The sequence below is a fragment of the Rattus rattus genome, chromosome 15 (genome assembly GCF_011064425.1).
Source record: "Rattus rattus isolate New Zealand chromosome 15, Rrattus_CSIRO_v1, whole genome shotgun sequence".
Taxonomy (NCBI): domain Eukaryota; kingdom Metazoa; phylum Chordata; class Mammalia; order Rodentia; family Muridae; genus Rattus; species Rattus rattus.
The window spans coordinates 66,794,759-66,815,608 of record NC_046168.1 but is presented as its reverse complement, the minus strand read 5'-3'; the positions used below and the strand labels follow the sequence as shown (position 1 = coordinate 66,815,608).

The window sequence follows — 20,850 nt, the reverse complement described above, 5'->3', positions numbered from 1 at the left end:
ATTCTGCCTTCACATAGTTTTTACATTTTTAGAATAACTTTTCATTACAAATTCAGGCATGAATTAGTTATGAAGGGAAAGGAGGCCGACTATGATGAAGGAATACGTTGAAGACTATATATATGTATGTATGTGTGTGTGTATATATATATGTGTATGTGTGTATATGTATGTATGTATATATGTATGTGTATATATGTATGTGTGTATATGTATGTATGTGTGTATATGTATGTATGTGTGTATATGTATGTGTATATATGTATGTGTATTTATGTATGTATGTGTGTATATATATGTGTATATGTATGTGTGTATATGTGTATGTATATATGTATGGTGTTATATATGTTTGTGTATCTCTGTGTATGTGTATATATATATATATGTATGTGTATACACACATACACATGCAGGAAAAGATTAGAATAAAATGATAATTACCACATTAGAGTAGTTATTTCTCTGTGTTTTACAAATGGCCTAGTCTATGACCATAAAACTTTTATAATAAAAACTTATTCATGAGGAAAATTCAAGGCTATCAAACACAGTCAACTTTATAAAATAAGCACTTGGCCTGGAAGGTTCCTTGGCCCCGGAGAGACAAGCCCTAATCCATCAGTAGTATTTCCTGGTGGCACTGTTCTTGGAAACAGGGAAAAGACAGAGAGCCCCCTTCCCTGAGGCACCATGACTTAAATTAAGGCATAAACAGCGAGGACTGAACTTCTGCACGTTTATTAGGCCATGCGCCTGGGGCATCTCAGTGCTCTTGAAGCACGCACTTGTTTCGGTTTCCACAGACACCGCAGTGGCCAGTGAACGGTGCCTGCACTGCCAATAGAAGCAGTGACAGGCGACCACTCCGACCCCCGCACTCCCGTACCCATGGACTTAGGGCCGAGTCGGTGACATAATGTGTGCATTCACAGCTGGGGCTCAAAGCAGGAGCCTTGCAGGGCAAGCACACAGCCCTAAGCTATGCACTCAGCCTAAGTCTTTTACAAATTTTATTTCGTAAACTCGCCATATTCACTGAAGCTCTAGCTATATCCGTAGGACTGTAAACATCTCAGTCACCACTGGCAGCTCATAGAGGAGACACACCATACTGTTTTAGGAAGTTGTTTTGGGCAATAAGTGCAGAATCTGTGCGTATCTCATAAGATAAAAATGTGAAACTCATCCCTGGGATGACCCAGTAGACAGATATTCCACATTCATAAACCAACCCCAGAAAGGGTTGTGAGTGTTCACTGCATGTGTACATGAAAATAGAAATCTCAGTCAGAATTGAGTCCATTCTCCAAGGAACACAATTTTGTGTGTCTGTAATGCTAGCTACACTCAGGAAACAGGAGCAGGAGGCACAATGGAGGCCAGTTTGGCCTACATAGGGAAGCAAGAAATAAAATAAAACAAAACAAAACAAAACAAGACAAAACAAAACAAAACACAGGCAGGGAGAAATTATAGTCTGTGCCCAGACTAATGTGGCTTCCGTCCCCGTCGTCCCCATCGGAGGTGTTGGGAGGCTGTACATCTGCGAATCCCACGGGTCCTCAGGCAGGGTCACAGCTGTTGGCTGGTGAAGAAGGATTTAGTCTTCCTGCAGACAGGATTTACACAGAGCGGACAGTTCAGACTCAACTGCGTGGAGCACAGCTTGTTTGACTGGATGTGGGAGTGCACCAGGTCAGCAAGGGCCTGCAAGACACAGAGCGTAGAGCCACCTGAGGGGTGAAGTCTGCGGACCCGCCCTGCCCTGCGTGCATACCCTCAGCTTGCCCCGGGGAAGACTGCTCCAGATGGGGGTTTCTTTTAAGCTGAGCCGAACAAACGAAAGAGTAAAACATTGCCCGTTCGGGGCATCGTCGGCTTAGGCAAAGTTAAAACGGAGACTTTGGGAAATGGATCCTCTTACCCCACCCACCACAGCTGTTCACTGAGAAGCAGACTTCAAATCAGGCAGCTGTAGGTGGGCAAGCTAAGGAGACTGGGGATACCTGCAGGAGAACGGAGCAGAGAAGGAATTCGCTCTTAGTTTTGTAATTAATTGGAACTCCAAATGTACTAATATGTGAGAAAACCAATATTCTGCAGGAGTTTCTCAGAGGACTGCTCTGCGCTGTGTTCTACTAAAATGGTTGTAACACCGCGGTACCTTGGAGAACAATGGATTTCCATTAAGAGACTCTGCTCTTCTGATGTTTTCAGCTCCACACTGAATCAAATGAGAACGGGAAGAAAACACAGACACATTTTAGTTTTCTTTCCTTTCCTTTCTTTTTTTTTTTAAAGACACTAAGTGCCACAAAAGAATAAATGCACAAAAATACACACACACACACACACACACACACACACACACACAGAGCTCAGCCTGACTGAATGGTCGCAGGTAGCTCCTGAATGACTGACCGTCGTTGTCGTCATGTGGTGGACGGGCAGACAGAACAGACTACCAGACCTGCTCTTTTGTTTCTGTGTTGCCCCGGCCCTGTCCTCCCCACAGTGGTGTGTGTGCAGACCAGGCTGGATGGGCTCCCAGCCTGCATCTCTCTGCCCCTTTTCCTCTCTCTAATGCAGGCCTTGTAGACTCATCTACGTAAACGTTGCTGCAATTAAGTAGAATTTCCTACTTACTTTGATCCCATGTAAGTGCTAAAATGAAGGAAAGTAACTTATGGATTCTAAAACACATTGGTTTTAAATTGGATCCAATGTAGAACTGGTTTAAAATAAACTTTTATAGAGAAAAAAATCTGAGTATTGTTTAGCATCCTTCTCTTCCCCTGTTTAAAAAAAAAAAATACCCAGTTAATTATTCCCAGATAATGGAGAACTGGGTATAATTTGCTCTGTGGCTAGGACCACCTCCTCCCCATCCACACTGACACATACACAGTCCGTTGCTTTAGCGTCTAGATTGACATTTACAGGAGGAGCCCACACGGGAAACCCATTGGTATTCAGCAAACACATAGACCTCAACATAGATGTTCTACTTAAAAAATAATAAAAAACCAAAAACCACAAAGCACCCTTGGCAGCAGAATCAGCAGTGTTAGGAATCGGCAGGGGTGGGCAGGATCTGTCCGCAGAACATTATTGGAAAAACAAAAGGATTTGTAATCATGCAGCATATGATAGTAAACATTTTTAAAAAGTCAAATGACTATTAATCAAGGATTTACTAAAAACAGCTATAGGCATTCAATTATATTTACTAATGTATACCCAGGATATGTATCTAAGAACAGAAAATGGGGATCACAAAAACGTGTGGATCAGATGCCATTCTGCTACTTGCACAAAAGCCTGTTATTATGTAGACACACTTAGGGAAGAGAAGGTGTTTTATGAAAACATTAACAGACATCCTCTCTGAGGTTCAGAGTAGTAGCATGACCCACTTGTGACATGACACTCCTTGGTACCATTTGAGAACTTTAATATTTTTATTATCAGCGAAAGGCAAAAAGTTGTAAAACATTTTTAAACTTTTAAAGTTAACTGTTTTAAGCATGCTATGTTTTCAGATCAAAATAATGATAGTTGCATGGTTTTCTTTATTCCCTACAGGGACTCATTTATTAATCACTAATAATCCTCTTGATTACTAATAGCCTCTACTTATCATACAAATGAATAGAAATATCACTCAACATAGAGAAAAACTTATTTTCAAACATCCTACACTAATTAAGTCCTATTATTATTACTGAAGTCTCTTCGGCAAGTTTAAAATTAGCCAGAGCTACGGTGGCCATACAGAGACATCTACGAATAAAACCCAGGGCAACAGTGAGACCTTTGCCTGTTACAACTCGATGCCTAGTGATTAGAAACTATGGGCTCCCCTTACTTACCGATGCTTGACTGGTGGCTGGCACAGACACACCAATACCAGGGGACACACTAATACCTGACAACTGACTCCAGTTCCAACCCTACTCACTCTCCACTCCACTCCTCCCAGTCCCAGAAAGGGAACAGACTTCTGTGGAGCCACACTTCCACAAGTCACCTATGGGAAGGCCATGAGTCCTCATCTACGATGAGAGGAGGAAAGGACTTCCCGAGTCGAGTCCCTATGCTTCCAAACTTTCCACAGAAACACAGTGGTGAAGGTTTCAGGCTGGCCCTCAGAAGCGACAACACAGGTAAGCAACAGTTTTTCTGCGCCCTGAGTGACAAGTCACATCCGTCTTATGCCAACGGTGGTATTTGTTATTTCAATCGTCAGATTGATCACAACTTGTAAGCAAACAGCTAATTAAGTGAGTGCACAGGAGGGGTCAACAGAACTGCGACACACACTGATCTGTGTTTACTCTGTGCTGCTCCGAAATGTCAAAGACGCCTACGCCACAGACCCAACCAGAGACAGTGTAACAGCCCAAGAACCGCATTAGGTGGAGAGAATGAATTATAGACTGATAAACATTTTCCCTTCAGAATTGGTGAGGTATACAACTCCTTTTCACTAAAAATTTCACCTTTAGACAGTATGGTAACTCACACTGAACGAAGTATTAGTTTCAGTGATTCTGGGTAACATGGCTTAATAAAGACGTAAATGGTCTCTCTACTGCTGATGTAGAATTAACTTATAAAGTATTATTTGAAATAATGAATACTCAATACATGCAAACACACTAAAAGTCTGCCTGTCTTTCTTTCTCTCTCTTTCTTCTCCTTTTGTTTGCTTTTTCTGAGACAGGGTCTCTGTACTGTACGTAGCCCTGGCTAACCTGGAACTTACTAAGTAGACCAGGCTGGCCTTGAACTCCCTAACATCTGCTTGCCTCTGCCTTCTAGTGTTGGGATTAAGGGAGTGTGTATAGTGTGATAGCTGCAGAAAAAAAATTCCTTTTAAAACAAACCGTGATGGGACTAAGACGCCATATAGGCACACTTACCTTCTGAGCTAACACTTGAGAGTATTCAATGTCCAGTTCATAAAGGGTCTCAATGTGATCACTGGTAAATGCTATTGGAACCAAGAGGATATTCTTCCTCCCCCGCTCACAAAGCCCTTTGATAGCCTCATCTGTTTGAGGGCCCAACCAGGGTACTGGACCAACCTATGAGAAAGAAGTGTTGACATGGAAATGTTGAAGTGTTCTCCTGACACAGCAACAACATATTATCAGGTCCCAACACTCACTAGGAACACACCCACATCTGCCCATCCTAATGAGAGCCACTCTTAAACCTCCTTGAATAGGTTTGAATATATTTATGCTGAGACTTGAATCCTTCTAGAGGCTGGCCTGACCTGATGATACAAATGAACAAGCTAAAAGTCAGATAGTAAATGACGGAACTCTACCAGTTGTCCGTTTCCCCTCCTGTCTGCTTGCTCTTTGTAGAGTTTTTTTTCCCACAGTGAGCAGTCAACTTACAGAAAAGCTTGTTGGCCTGGAAAAGCCCAAATACCCATTTATAGATAAGGGATAAAACAGAGTTTTCTCAAGAGATGCTGGCCAGAAAATATATGCAAGCTACCCACCTTGGACTGCCAGACCAGTCGGTAGGGGTTCAGGTAACCCAGCTGTTCCATGACTCTGTGGACAGTGGCTCCTACCTCTTGGGGATAGGGGTCCCCTCTGTTGACAACCTGCAGTAGAGACAAAATAATGTGCAGTCGCCAACCCTGTGAAGGATGTCAAGCACCACAGGCTATACAGGGATGAGAGGACCGTGGGCTAGACCCCTCCCTTGCGCTCCTTCAAACTAATGACGATTGGCTCTGAGCATTGCTAGAGAAGGCCCTGGGCTCTAGACAGTCATGGTCTTTTCCTGTTATTGTACAGGGATACAGGCTTCATCTGTCTACCCCACCCCCACTTCCGATGTGTACAACAGCACCTAATGCATACTGCATTGGTGAAATCAAATACTACGACAGTATTTTATAACGCTACTAGTGGCCAAATGGTCATTAGAAGCACAAATGTGGAGGAGATAGAGAAATACAAGGTTGCCCTGGCACAGGATAACAATAACTACTACAGGAAGGGTCCACCATTACAGCTCCAGGCTACGGCAGTGGAAATCTCCACCTGCCCTCTCTGGAGCTTCACTCTGGTACCTCAGGTCTCATTGCGCTCAGAATGGACCCTCGGAAAGGATTTGCATGGCACCAGAAGGAAGGCGTGATGCTACTGAGGCAAATCAGGCAGGCTCCCAGTGGGAAGACTTTATCCCTAAAGTCATCTACTACTAATGTGGTGGCTGAATCTCCCAGGTGAGCTGCACAGGGCTTGACTCTGGTGACCACAAAGGGTGGCACCCTCCACCTGAGGCTGGCTGGTTCCATTAATCGTGTGTTTCAGATCGATCACACCTAAGAAAATGTAATCTTCCACCTCTATGGCTAGGAAAACAGCGTTCTCAGCATGGGATGCCAGTTCTCAGTGGATGGAGCTGGGGACTGTGCCCAAGACCTTGCCAATATCATACGGCACACAAGCCCGATACCTCTATTTCCTGAATGCAACCATTGTGGCCCAGGTGACTTCTTTTCATGTCCTCATTGATTTGTTTGTATAATTTACACATAGAAGTAATTTTAACAATGTATTCTGAATACAAACCTTTATCAGATTTATATAACTGAATATTTCCCCACATGTGTGGCTTGAATTTTCAATTTCTCTTTTTTTTCTGTAAATTTATTTATTTATTCACTTTATGACCCCAAATCCTCCCTTCTTCTCCTCCCAGGACCTCCTCACACAAGTCCGCCACCCATTTCACCTTCTCCTTCTCTGGAGAAGGGGAAGTCCCCTCTGGGTGTTACACACATCAAGCCCCGGCCACTAACACCCCCCATACACGAACCCCACACATCAACTCATTTTGGGACTAGGCACGTCCTCTCCCATGAGGCCAGACAAAGCAGCCCATTTAGGGCTTGGGATCCACGGGCAGGCAGCAGGCTCAGAGATAGCCCCTGCTCCAGTTGTCCGGGGACCCGCATGAGGGAGGTAACATTTTATGGACAAACTGGTATAGCATGATGAACTAAGGATCACACACTGTATGTTATATCTTCTCTGGCCAAGCTCTGGTCCCTTGTTTTAGCCTGCGGTAGAAGGCACCGGCTTCCGCTGAGTCTTGAAGACAGGAGTCAGGGCTCTGTGAGCAGAGCTGGCTACACGGCTCAGGATGGGGAAACTGCACGCTGTATGCCTTCCATCCAGCAGGCAAAGCAAGCTTCTTTCAGCAGAAGCACTTGTTAGACACTCTAATATCTGAATGAGTCTTCCAGTTACCGTTTTAAAGAAGGCTATTAATAAGAGATCTATTTGTGATATTGTGCACTGAATTAATTGCGGGGAGGTTTTAGAAAGCGAGTCTATGAGCAAGCTAAGGCTGGGAGTTTAGAGTTCATGCTTGCAGTGAGCGGAGGACAGAATGGAGCCAAATCCATGTTACACACTGAGAAAGTGAAAGGACCCAATCCTACCACTAACAAAATGCTCTTACTTACAGACATCGGCAGGGAGTGGGCAGAAAACAGAATGACCACCTCACTTCTCTTCTCCTTTGGAAAATGGTCCAGCTCTTTCAGAATGTGGTCTGCAAAGCACTGTGGGAACCCAGGAATGGAGAAGAGGGTGGTGAGAAGAGAACAAAGATCGGAAGAAGGATCTGAGAAATGAGAGCCTCACTAAAAACCTTAGCGCAAGCTTCAAAATCCGGAACCCTACCTCTTTTTTTAAAAGATGCGAACAGCACAGTCTCTTTGCTTCGAAACGGCTCGCAATGGTTGCAGGGGCCTAGGGAATTTGATGGGAAACTTCTAAAGCTCACTAATGGCTCTCTGCAAATGAACACGGAGGAGCTGCTTCCCCTCGGGAAGAGCAGGGCACACTTCCAGATGGAAAGGAAACCCAGATGGGAAGGAGAGGTTGTTTTAAGACCTCACATTTGCTCTGTTAGCAGGAAAACAGCTTACAGGGTCTTTCTGAACCTCCCCGGCTTTGGCTTCCAGGGCTATCGCATTAAAACACATTAGCCAGAAATAGGAGAGAAATAAGAAAATACTCTTCTATTTTTATGACATCTTTCTTACAAGTCCAGGATCTGTACCAAGGCACTCCCCCTCACACACTTCCTAATGACGGATGAGGAGCTGTGCGGCCCCCACTACACACAGAGGGGAAGGCTGTAGCTGACCATATGTGTGAGTGTGGACTAGAGTCCAGGCCCTGCTGCCTCCAGCCTCTGCCCGCCAGACCACCTCCCTCTCGCTCCTAGTTGGCACTTGCTGACTCTCACGGGCAGGTGCTGAAACACCAGATCTGAAGAGACTTCCTTTCATCTTACGCTTGAATCATTCCTTGTCGTCTCGCTTATAAGGAAAAACGTGGCAAAGGACAGGAATGGGTCAACCGATAAAACTGGAATGTGGCTGGGAATCAGACAGAAGTTCATATCGGTGTTAAAATAAACTTCTGTGGGAGTTTGTATTGTAGTTATGCTAAGAGCACACCCCTGATCTTAAGGTTGTGTGTGTCTGTGTGTCTGTGTCTGCATGTATGCATGTGTGCATAGCAGGTTATGTGCATATGAGTGAAGGTGCCCACAGAGTCCAGAAGACAGCAGCAGATCCCCTGGGGCGACAGCAGCTGTGAGTTGCTGGGAGTTGAGTATGGTATGTGTTCTTAACCAATGAGCCAGCTTCCCAGCACGCTATCCTTTTAACTAATAATCTTGTAACTATTTTGCATGTCAGGAATAATTTCCAATAAAATTTAGAGAACTTAACAGAGTCATACAAACCAAAATTGACATAGTTTTGTTACATATCAGTGTTCAGTCAATACTCTAAGTTCCAAACTAGTCCCTAAGAATACTAGAATATCTACCATTCTAGAACTCACGAGTTTTGGTAAGTGATGCCCAAATGAAGAAAATGGCGCTTAGAAAAGGCATTGGAGTTCTCTTCTTCCCTCTCCCTTCCTCCTCATCTCCATGTTGTGTGATAACATTTGATACAAACAAAAGCTATATTTTTATAGCGTTCATAATGTTTAGGAAGCAAGACTGCTCAGAAAGGATTATTTTTCTAGAACATAAAGAAGCCACTATAAAGCTGGTAATGAGAACCTGGAATACACATTTACACAACTTCTCCAAAAGCTAGCTACATAGCGGGACTAGAGAGATGGCGATAGTAAGACTATTTTGAGTAACCAGTACCTAAACATGCAGAAATATGAGATTTAAGGCCCTATTTTTCAGTCGAGGGGATGTAAGAGTTTTAGGGGATTGTCCTCCTTCCTTTCCTTTCCTCAGCTTGTAAAATTGCAAGTAAGAACACAATTCCTCAGGGCTTGCGAGAGTCACTAAGCCATCTTCAAAACTCAAGCGGCATGGGCAAACAGAAGTGCTACTTAAATCACCTAAGACCCATCTGCAGGATTTTCTGTGCACAGCCCCTGTGCAAAATGAAAGCAGCGAGGCCTCTCAGAGCCTTCAATCACGCCAGCCAGGAGGGCAGATAAATGCCTCTAAAATTCCCTTTCATTTTATGAACAGAGACTTCCTCGGTTAAGAGACCTTTCCATCTTTCTGCTTCCCCCTTTCAAAGGGCTGAATTTTAATGCAAATCTAATTACTCCCGCGATCAGGGCAGGCAGATGCTGTGCAGATCCCTGGTTCCTGGGCCACATGTCAGCTCAGACCTGCAACACCCCTCCTTCCCAGCCACGGCTTCAATAGCAGCATTCCGGGCCTTAGGCGCTCCAGCTACCCCTGGCTGGACCCAGGAGAACGATGAACGCTGGACACGCGCGCAGCCCACAGCGACACCCATCCCTAGGGGACCTCTTTTACTCCTACACAAGTGTTAACCCCTTCCCTGCCCACTGGACACCACTCTGGGGAAGCCAGCCCGATTTTAATGCCGTCTACCGCCATCTAGTGGTCACAGGTTTTAAGTGCTGCCGATCATTGCCGGTATTTGCCAATGATCACAGAATGAACAAAGTATATAAAATATAAAATAAATCCAAAGCTCTACATATATCTCGACCTAAAATAACTCAAAAACAAAAACGTTTACAGACTCAAAACCCCATACGAATTAATTGGGATTCATTTTTAAAGCCAACTTCACTCTCGTGGTTTTTTTTTAAAATAAGGTGACACCAATTCAAAGCTAATGGTTTAGAATTGTAATTTTAACTGATTCTTCTAAAATAAAAGTACCCATTGACAGCATATTTTAACTGAGTCTTCTAAAATAAAAGTACCCCCTGACAGCATATTACGAAGGTAAGTGTACAGGAGAAATGAAAATTTTCTTTTGATCTATAAAATTTAGAATGTTGTTTACTTCATGTCTCAGACAAGCCCCTATACACTGTCTTCGCTTCTCTAATCCTTTGATGTTTTCGAAGAATTTAAAAATATTAGATTTAAGTCATTTGTTGGTCATTCCATCTAGACACATAAGTCAGTGGAAATTGATAGAATCTTTAACGTTCTTCTGGCTGCTGAGAAATGCGAAACTCAAACTCTAACTGCGTACTAAAGCATAATCCGAGGAAAGGAAACCTCTAAACGCACTGCCATGTTTCACGATACGGGAAAAGTCTAGCGGCGTGGCTTTAATTCCCACTACGCGATTTCAGCAAGAGAACCCAGGAGGCTCAGTGGGCATCTCCAGCGGCGCACGGCTGTGAGGACAGAGGCTGCCGTGGGCATACACACCTGGATGAGGAGGGGGTGCGTGGGCCACCTGTCGATTGTGCTCCACTTCATGGTGGGCTTCCGCCCCACCTCGTTATAGTATCTGTAAATGGCATTTAAGCTGCTGCCTAAAATGGAAGGGAGCCATTTAGTACACGCTCTCGATTGTGGTAAAAACACAGCGCAGGCTAGCGAAGGCGATGATTGGGGGTTCCGAGTGGGCAGCTGCATCTCTACAGAAACCCAGTCTAATTACGATCTTTTGAGCACTCTAAAATGCATATAGATTTAACAGCCCTGCGAGAGAAGATCACTAAAGAGCAGTCAATTTCAACCCTCAAAGATGACTGAGGCCATTTCTACCGGGCAGTGTGAGGGCCGTGAGCCTCTGCAATGTAAGCTATTGTGAACCTGTAAGTACCAAGTCTCACAACTGAGAGCCCCGGGAAGAAAGCGCTCCTATTGTGGCCAGAATCGGCCTCATTACACGCAGTGTAGGGGGTGAGGAAGAGAGACAGAAGTGGGCTGTTATCCCAGCATGCTGATGCCGCATTGTTTTATCCTCGTGGAGCCGCTTTCTGGCATTTTCCTTTAGAGCTGTTTATTTCACCAAGTTTCTGTGTTAAAATATCCATTATTCTGTATCTGGAGCATTTTGGATATTTCACTCAATATTACAAGTTAAATATTTCTCGTGTTCAAATGAAAGCTTTAGAGCGATGTCATCATTCGGCAAGCAGCCTATTGAGGGGTCTAAAGGCCCTGTACTTAATCAACTTTTACAAAAGGCATCATCCCCTGGAATAAAGTAAGCAAACGCTACACTCTAACAGGTAACCTAGCAAAAATTGTGTTCCTAAATGAAAGGTGAATGTGACAACCTGAAGTCCAGAAGTTGGCAGAACAAAGCCACAGCTTTCCCCTGGCCCTGGGAGGCTGACACTGGGCCTATGAACCCAATCCTGACAGGGCCCTCTTACTCAGTCCTACACAGATCAAGTTCCAACCATGTTTGGTTTTTTTTTTGCCACAGGAATCAGTTAAGTTGCCGGTTTAAAAAGCTTACTTGGGGGCTGAAGAGACGGCTTGGTGGTTAAGAGCACTGGCTGCTCTTCCAGAGGTCCTGAGCTCAAATCCCAGCAACCACATGGTGGCTCACAACCATCTGTAATGAGATCTGATGCCCTCTTCTGGTGTGTCTGAAGACAGCTACTTATACATAATTAATAAATAAATAAATAAATAAATATTTTTTTTAAAAAAAAAGCTTACTTGGGACACAGATATAGTTTATCTCAGACTGTTTGGTCAGGATAACGTTCAACTTGTATTTAAAAAAAATCAATGGGTTTCATTTCAATGAGTAAAATATAATGAATCAGTAAGAGAATCCAAGCTTGGGGGTCAAAAATAATCTCTAATACAAATCAAAGTAACCCAGCATCTTCACATAGCAGATCTCACTGCACACGTGGGCATGATTTTCTGATGGACAGAAGGGCTTCTGGGAGCCATGATAGCTCCCTCGTGTCAGTGAAGATCAGTCACTATACTACAGAAGTAGTTAAGGAGAGGGAAATGTAAGTGGGGAAGACGCTATGAGAAATACGCAGGGCCCGTTTAAAAGACAAAGTAACAGAGGAGACTACTGGCCGCAAAGAAAGCCTGAAACATTCCTAGCCCCGAAGTCCACACGAGATGCCCTAGAGGAGAGCAGTGTGCCCTGAGCTCTGACACACGGGAGGAACCAGCGGTGAGCTAAAGCATTCGTCTGTTGCCACACAGATAATGACTTTTAACTTTCATATTTTTGAAAGCAGACATCTGTATGTTAAGGGACGTTTTGCAAAGCAAGATAAAAATATACCTTGAAAATACCAAGGTCTGACTCATTCTCCAATAATATATTACTAGTTATTTTAAAACCGTAGATTCCAGGGGTTGGGGATTTAGCTCAGTGGTAGAGCGCTTGCCTAGCAAGCTCAAGGCCCTGGGTTCGGTCCCCAGCTCCAAAAAAAGAGAGAGAGAGAGAAAAACCCTGTAGATTCCCAAAGTAAATCACAATTCAAACTTTTGGACGCATGTGAAAGACCAGGCATTTTAACAGATGGCTGGCTCTCTCTCTCTCAGTCTCTCTCTCTTTCTCTCTTTCTTTCTCTCTCTCTCTCTCTCTCTCTCTCTCTCTCTCTCTCTCTCTCTCTGTCTCTCCTCTTTCTCCTCCTCCTACACACACACACACACACACACACACAAACACCCCCACATCTGTATGCCTCAGTATTTAAGGCACACAACACTGGGAATGCTTCCTCTGTTCTATTCAAAGAAACTGGGAATACAAATGCTCTGACCTAAGTCCTTGAGAAGATGCACTTATCTTTGTGGGTAACACCAGAAGCTTTACGTATAATTAAGAATAACTGGGAAACATGAATATACAGTTTCCCAGGCTTCCGTTTTACCTTCAGTCAAATGTACAGAGGACAGCAAGGAGGAGTGCATTCCAAAACCAAGCGCACAGAAAGGTCTGTAAATGTCAATCCAAGGCCTCACATGGTTTCCTTGTTGTTGCTGTTTTTGTTGTTGGGTTTGTTTGTTTTTGAGAGGGGGAATTACCATGTAGCCTTGGCTGTCCTCGAACTCACTAAGTTGATCAGGCTGGCCTCACACTCACAGAGATCAACCTGCCTCTGCCTAGGATTAGAGGTGTGAGACACCACACCTGGCTTGGATGGAATTTGAAGTTAACCAGTAACTAACCCATAACTGAAGGAAAGACAGACACAAAAATAAAAATAAAAACAGCAGTATTTTCCATATCACACGCACACTTCTGTTTTCAAAATAAAAACAAACCTAGAAAGTGATCTGTTAACTAACTGTTTTAAAGTAGTAACCAAGCACAGCCACCACCCCGCTACCCCATTTGTAATTCTCAGCTGACTGGCCAATAATTCCAGAAACGCACGAAGCGTGCAGTAAACGAAGTAAAGAAGACAGGTCAGATTTGACGTTCAAACTGCAAATCCCATCAGCACAGACCCCTGGGCTAACCTGCCAGGGGTATTGCCACCTTCGAGATGTCCTTACCTGTGGTGGAGCAGCTGAACTGTGGATACTGTGTGAAAGCAATGGCCCTTTCTAGTCCATCTCTCTCCATCTCTTCAATTGCCTCTTCTGTCAAGGGATGGACGTACCGGAATCCAATATAGTATTTGTGAGGTGCTATTAGGAAGCGCGGTGGAAAGGAGAAGGAATTAATCTTTATATAGATTCCTCAGAGTCACCAAACATAGTGTAATGGCCAGAACAATAAACGACTAACCTAATTTTCTACAATGCTGATATGGTGAGCAAGTTAGGATATCCCGGGTAGCTTGTCCGTCATTTAACAGGCACAGGAACACTTGGTCCTTCTCTGAGGTCGGCAGTCCTACCCACCTACCTTTTGTTAACATGATCATCTTTACAGTGCAAGCTTTTGTTCTTAGTTCTCTGTTCTCATCAGGCATAAAGAGACGAAGAAAAGAGAGGCAGAAAGAACCCCAAAACTAGTACCTAGCTGGCTATGGTGGCACAGCCTTTAATCCCATCCTAAGGATGAGGATCTCTCTGAGTTTGAGGCCAGCCTGCTCTACATAGCAAGTTCCATGCCAGCCAGGGCTACATAGTGAGAGTCCATTTCGTTTTTTAAAATGTAGTGCTCATTCTTGACATGTACTGTCTTCATTGAGCAAAGAGGCAGATGCCTGTAACCTCCAACACTCAGGAAGCAAGGACAAAAGGGCAAGTTAAGGCCAGCTCGGGATACAAGGCAAGTTCAAGGCCACCCTGAGCTACATTGCTAGACGGTGTATCAAAACAAAAACCAAACAAACAAGCGAGGGCTGCTGGGGCCTTGTAGACAGGATTCGGACCACAGTACACAAGTGCCTCAAGCAGGACAGTGGAGTCTGAAGTCAGTGTGATCTAGAGCGAGTTCAAGGCCAGGACTCAGAAAAAAGAAAACAAAAAAGGCTTCTGCGCTTCACTCTCAGACATGCCCTGCAGCCTGGAGGACGCAGGGAGCAGCACAGGTCCCTACAAGGAAGAAAGAAAGAGCAGCTGAGCTACCTGGGAGAGGCTTGGCCAACTGCAAAGATGGCCGGCCTGCGGAGAAGCCTGCTGGGTGGTGGGCCCCAGTTCCCAGCTCTGTGAGCTGTCACCCATGCCATGGTGGGCTTTGGTGACGCAGTTGCGTTTGAGGCAGTCCTGGTCCTGTAAGTAACTCTTAGCTGTGTTCCTGTAAGTAAGACTCCTGGTTCACCAGCTTATCCGTATTTTGCTGTCATCTGTTTCCTGTCTGGAGAAGATGTTTATTCATGTCTTCCAGAAGTAGTGGCACCCAAGGGGACAGTGGCTTGCCAAAGGGTCATGAGTACCAAGGCCCACTAAGGGCTAGGAACCCAAGGAGAGCTTCCAAGGTAGCTCCCAAGGGAGGTGACTCTGCCGCCTGAGTGAACGTGGCCAGGCAAGCTGGCTCCATGGAGGGTAAGCGCAGTGCTCACATTCTTCCTGCATGCAGCTGCCACATGCTCAGTGCACACACACACTGATGTGTGGATGAATGGATGGGTGGATGGATGGATGGATGGGTGGATGGATGGATGGAGGGAGGATGGATGAGTGGATGGATGAATGGATGGATAGATGGATGGGTGGGTGGGTGGATGGATGGATGGGTGAGTGGATGGATGGGTGGATGGATGGGTGGATGGATGGGTGAGATGGGTGGTGGATGGGTGGATGAGTGGGTGGATGGATGGATGGATGGGTGGGTGGATGGATGGGTGGATGGATGGATGGGTGGATGGATGGATGGGTGGAGGTTGGTTGGGTGGATGGGTGGGTGGAGGGTAGACGGGGGGAGGGGGGGGCGGATGGGTGGGTGGAGGGTGGAGTGGATGGATGGAGGGGGGAGTGGGTGGGTGGATGGATGGATGGATGGGTGGGTGGGTGGATGGATGAATGAGTGGGTGGGTGAGTGGATGGATAGGTGGATGAATGGATAGATGGATGAATGAGTGGGTGGGTAGATGGATGGATAGATGGATGAATGGATAGATGGATGAATGGATAGATGGATGAATGAGTGGGTGGGTGGGTGGATGGGTGGGTGGGTGGATGGATGGATATGGGTGGATGAATGGATGGATGGGTGAGTGGGTGGATGGATGGATAGGTGGATGGATGAATGAGTGGGTGGGTGGGTGGATGGATGGATGGGTGAAAGACACAGGTACAGGCATCAACGGGTAGAAGCATAGGTAATATATAAGCAAATGGATAGACCAAACAGAGGAGAAAAGACAATTTTATGCCACATTGAGTGATTTAATGACTTGTCAAGCAAGCCACTGAGCTTAGCCCCAAATTGTTGTGAGTCCTGGATATTTTAAAAATAAATCTCTAGAGGACAGAATGCTCAGTCACTAATTAAAAAGTCACCTTTCCAGCAACTTCAAGTGCAAAATGAGTACTATGATCCTTTGATGACTTACGCAGCAGAGGAGAATTAATGTCAGAACCTGCTCACATGTAAATTCCTGGCTTTGCATTATATGGCCTTACAATAAAATGACCAGCTAGTAAGTGGGAAACCACTTTTGATAGAAGGTAGGAAGGTACCCTGGGACGCTTTTCACCCAACCTGGAAGCCTGGAGCCACAGAAAGGCTGGACATTCAACAGCGTCCTCACAGTGACCAGAGAAAAATGGTGAGAACGTGGGAAGGAGGCGTTCCTGCCTGGTTTGTTGTTCTTTGTTTTGGTTTCTCGAGTCAAGGTCTCTATGTAGTCCTGGCTGTCATGGAATACACTCTGTAGACCAGGCTGGTCTTGAACTCCCTGCCTCTGATCCCAAGTACAAGATTAAAGGATTAAGGGATTAAAGGTGTGGCCACCACTCCTGGCTTTCCTGTCTGTTTTCTTTCTCAAATCTGACATCTGATAGAGCTCTTCATGGGAGGGGATGCTGTAGTAATACATAAACCAAAAAGACCAGCACCTTTCTAACTCTTCCTTCCACTAAATAAATTGCACATCAAATTCACTGCCATGATAAACTGGCAACAATCAGAGTAGGGGTGGGTAGAGACAGCTAAGTTTTTCGGCCATATTTAAAGAGATGCATTGTGGCCCGTGGCCCGTGAGGAGGAACTGTGCGTGAAAGGCCCCTGAGCCACAAAAATGACAAGATGCAAACCTGATGGTCAGAAGTGCAGCTGAACAATTTTCTAAGTGAGATGGTCTGCTGAGGGAGGAGAAAACTGGGTCTCTCGGTGCAATGGGACTGGTATGCTGAGAACGTTTCAAGTTGATGCTGTGATCCTTTCCAAAAGAGTCCTGCTAACAGGCTGTTCTCTTTGAGGGTCCCAGGATCATGAACTCTGTCCTGAATTCGAGGCCGTAGAGTGCACTTACAATGAACATATGCCCTAACTGGAACTTTTTTCAGTTTTAACATTTCTCATTATGCTGGTTGGTTTTGTCAGGTGGACACAAACCAGAGTCACCTGGGAAGGGGGACCATAATGTGAGGAATTGCTACATCAGATTGGTTTGTGGGAATGTCTGTGAGGCATTTTCTTGACTGATGACTGACCCGGGGGAGGGCAAGCTCAGCTGGCAGTGCCATGCCTGGACACTCCTCCATGGTCTCTGCTTTAGTTCCTGCCTGAACTTTTTCCTTAGCTTCCCTCAGTGATGGGATTGTTACATGGAAATGTAAAATGAAATAAACTTTTTTTCCCCCAAGTTGCTTCAGGTCAGTACAGTATCACAGTGACAGAAAGCAAACCAGGACATTCCCAGTGGTTCATGCTTTAGTATTGTAAGGAACCGTGTCCTGCAATCGAGTGTGCCTTGGACAGCAATAAATGCAGCATCTGTAGCTAACTCTTGGCTTTAACGTCTCAGTCTATGTAGACGTCACAGGTTACCAGATGTGTGCCCTTAGAGCCAGGCCAATGCAGCAACTTGTTGCCTCACCGTGGAGGTACTGATGGCTGAAAGTTTGACTGAAGGCTGCCCTGTGACTCAGTCAGAGTTACAGTTACCTCTCCAAATACTCATTAATTATCGTCCAACACAACAGCCTTACCCTCTGTGCATGGAATATCGCTTCTTCTTTGCAATGTAGCTCACCTGAACTTTAAACTTCCTTTTGAAACACTTTCCAACTTTTCAGTTTGTCTACTTGGAACAATGGAAGTAATTTTTGAAAGTTCTACAGTCAGAGGATAATGCCTTGAGAACTCAGTCAGGTGACCATGAATTATGTATTCTAGAAACTCACAAATCAATAGTTGTTAGTACCAGGAACAAGAAAATGGATCAGTGGATAAAGTGCTTACAGTACACACAGGAAGACGTTTTTCCCCAAATTCAGATCCAGTAACACATAAAAGCAGGGCAGGTGAGGCGGACCCCTGTAACCCCAGCACACAGGAGGCGGAGGTAAGAGATCCCAAGGCAAGCTGGCTAGCTTAGACTGACTAGATAGGTGAGCTCTGAGTCAGACTGGAAAACCCAGCCTCAGTATATGAAGTGGAGAGCAATGGAGGAAGACATCAGTCATTAACTGTGGGCCTCCACGTGCACCCACACCCATCCACACAAATGTGCACTTCACACACTCTATCTCCCTCACTCTCTTACACACACACTCTCTCTCTCTCTTACACACACATTCTCTCTCCCTCACTCTCTTACACTCTCTCTCTCTCTCTCTCTCTCTCTCTCTCTCCCTCGCTCTCTCCACAGTCCTTCATTCACACTCTCTCTCTCTCTCTCTCTCTCTCTCTCTCTCTCTCTCTCTCTCGTGCAGAGAATCTTCCTGCCTTAGCCTCTTGAGTGCTGGGATTACAGGACTGCTCCCCCACCCCCGACTCTGAACCCTACTCTAATCGGCCTAGCACTGCGTCAATGAGAACAGCACACCTGTGTCAGGGGACAGCTCATCCAGCAGCTTCACCATGCCTTCTCCTTGCTTGGAAGTCCACATCTTGATGGGGGATCCACCTCCGATCCTGCGATACTGCTCTTGAATTTTGGGGGTTCGGCGTTTGGCGATGAATGGTGCCAGCTTACTAAATCATTGGGCATATAAGTGAGGGGATTTTAGTTCACCTTCTCAATTCAAGATACATTCTACTCACTAAGGAAGAGATGAGTAAAACATAAGGACAGTCAAACAAGACCAGTGGTTAGGAGTGTGGCCGTGAGGCCCCTAACAATTCGGCATGGATCTGAGAGCTCAGCTCTGCACTCCACAATGTTCTATTCTTCACACTCTGGACACCTCACTCCTCTGACCTGGATGCTGCTAGCTGCCATCCTACATGCTTAACCTGCACCTAACAAGATTGGGGAGAAAGCACAGGAATCATACATTGGTTTTGTCGGTGTTGTTTGGTTCTGGGACACTGGAGCCTGAATCCAGGCCCTCACATGCTCAGCAAGGGCTTCGCTGTTGAACCGAAGCCCCAGGACTGGCCCCATTTGCTTTTAATTTTGAGACAGAATCTCACCTTGTTACTTGGACTGCCTTTGAACCACAATGCTGCTCAGGCTTGCCCTGGGGACTACTGCCTGAGCCTCCTGCTGCACCAAGCCTAACCCACACAGGGCTCTTTTGAAAGCAATTTTTTGTTAAACTTACTATTTGGGGACGGGGTGAGGGCCTACAGGTGTGTGCATATGCACATGTGTGTATACACTCTGGTACATGTGCATATGCACATGTGTGTATACACTCTGGTACATGTGCATATGCACATGTGTGTATACACTCTGGTACATGTGCATTTGCACATGTGTGTATACACTCTGGTACATGTGCATTTGCACATGTGTGTATACAAATGCAGTGGACAGAGGACAATTTGAGTTGGTTCTTTCCTTCCACCATGTGAGTCCCTCCATGATATGTACACACACACACACACAAACACACATGCTGAAATGTAAAAAGAAATGTATCCTTTGGTGTTATGAAACAGGTAACAAGACTCCGATACATCAATAAATACTGAGTGCAATGTTGAGAAAGTTTTCTCAAAAATAATAAGTAGCTCTTACCATATTTCCTTTCCTAAAACAACTTCCACTGCTCTTATACATTATAAAAAATATATAATGTATATTATACATTATATAAAAACAGTGACAGAAGTGGAGTTAAGAGATTGGAAAGCACTGTATCAAACAAAGGCCTCAGCGATTAAATATCAAAATTCTTGGGCATCGAAACCTGACTATGGGCCCGGAGGATGGCTCAGCAGTTAAGAGCACGCAGTCCTCTAGCACAGGACTCCAGCTCTGTTCCCAGCACCCATGTTGGGCAGCTCACAGCCACCTGCATCTTCCGTTCCAAGGGATCTGACATCCTCCTGTAGATTCCTCAGCTCCTGTATCCAAGCATGCACACACACGATTTACAATAAAAACTTTTCTTGAGACAGGGTTGGTTTTTCTGTGTAGCTTTGGCAGTCCTGGGACACGCTCTGTAGACCATGCTGGTCTCAAACTCCCAGAGATCTTCCTACTGGGATTGGAAGTGTGAGACACTACCACTGGGCTTAAAATAAAATCTAAAGAAACATTTGTCACTATTGCACAATGTATTTCCTTATACGAACATCCAGGCACACTCCGTGCTGAGGCTGAGGCAAGGCTGCCTTTCTAACTCTCAAAGCGCCTTGGGAACACTGTGCAACCTGCCATTCGTTCTATGTAACCCAAGGCAGAGGTAACCGTGTCACTGCAGTTGGGACGATCTGGAAGGACACCAAGTCAGCTCCCTGGCATCGGGGGATCTGGCACATCACCAAACAGTAAGCAAAGTGGCGGTTCCGATGGTTTCTGGAAACTGAGTTAATAATTTCTAGGACGAGGAATCAGGACAGAGGGAGGAGATCCCTGTGACTGACAAGCCAGCAAACAAAACAAATCTGTGAATCTAAAGCTGAAGTCACTTCCAGAAGGATCTGTTCTTTGCCACAGCTACACTCTCAGTGTCAGACACTGCTCTTAAGACGGATGTCTGGGGCTGGGCTGTGGTGGCAGTGGCAGTGGCAGGGGGATCTCTGTAAGT

The 20,850-nt window shown here is 45.3% G+C and overlaps 1 protein-coding gene across 1 annotated transcript in view; it reads right to left on the bottom strand.

Moving 5' to 3' along the window:
- Positions 1-440: 440 nt before the first annotated feature.
- The window catches only part of Fech (ferrochelatase), a 32,663-nt gene continuing 12,253 nt past the window's right edge, over positions 441-20,850 (bottom strand). Inside the window, exons 4-11 of the mRNA XM_032885667.1 lie at positions 18,696-18,844; positions 13,807-13,941; positions 10,738-10,844; positions 7,508-7,606; positions 5,522-5,629; positions 4,929-5,093; positions 2,168-2,227; positions 441-1,710 (exon numbers count right to left, since the gene is read on the bottom strand). Coding sequence (XP_032741558.1) covers positions 1,576-1,710; positions 2,168-2,227; positions 4,929-5,093; positions 5,522-5,629; positions 7,508-7,606; positions 10,738-10,844; positions 13,807-13,941; positions 18,696-18,844 — 958 coding nt within the window. The 3' untranslated portion in view covers positions 441-1,575. The remainder of the gene's footprint in view (positions 1,711-2,167; positions 2,228-4,928; positions 5,094-5,521; positions 5,630-7,507; positions 7,607-10,737; positions 10,845-13,806; positions 13,942-18,695; positions 18,845-20,850) is intronic.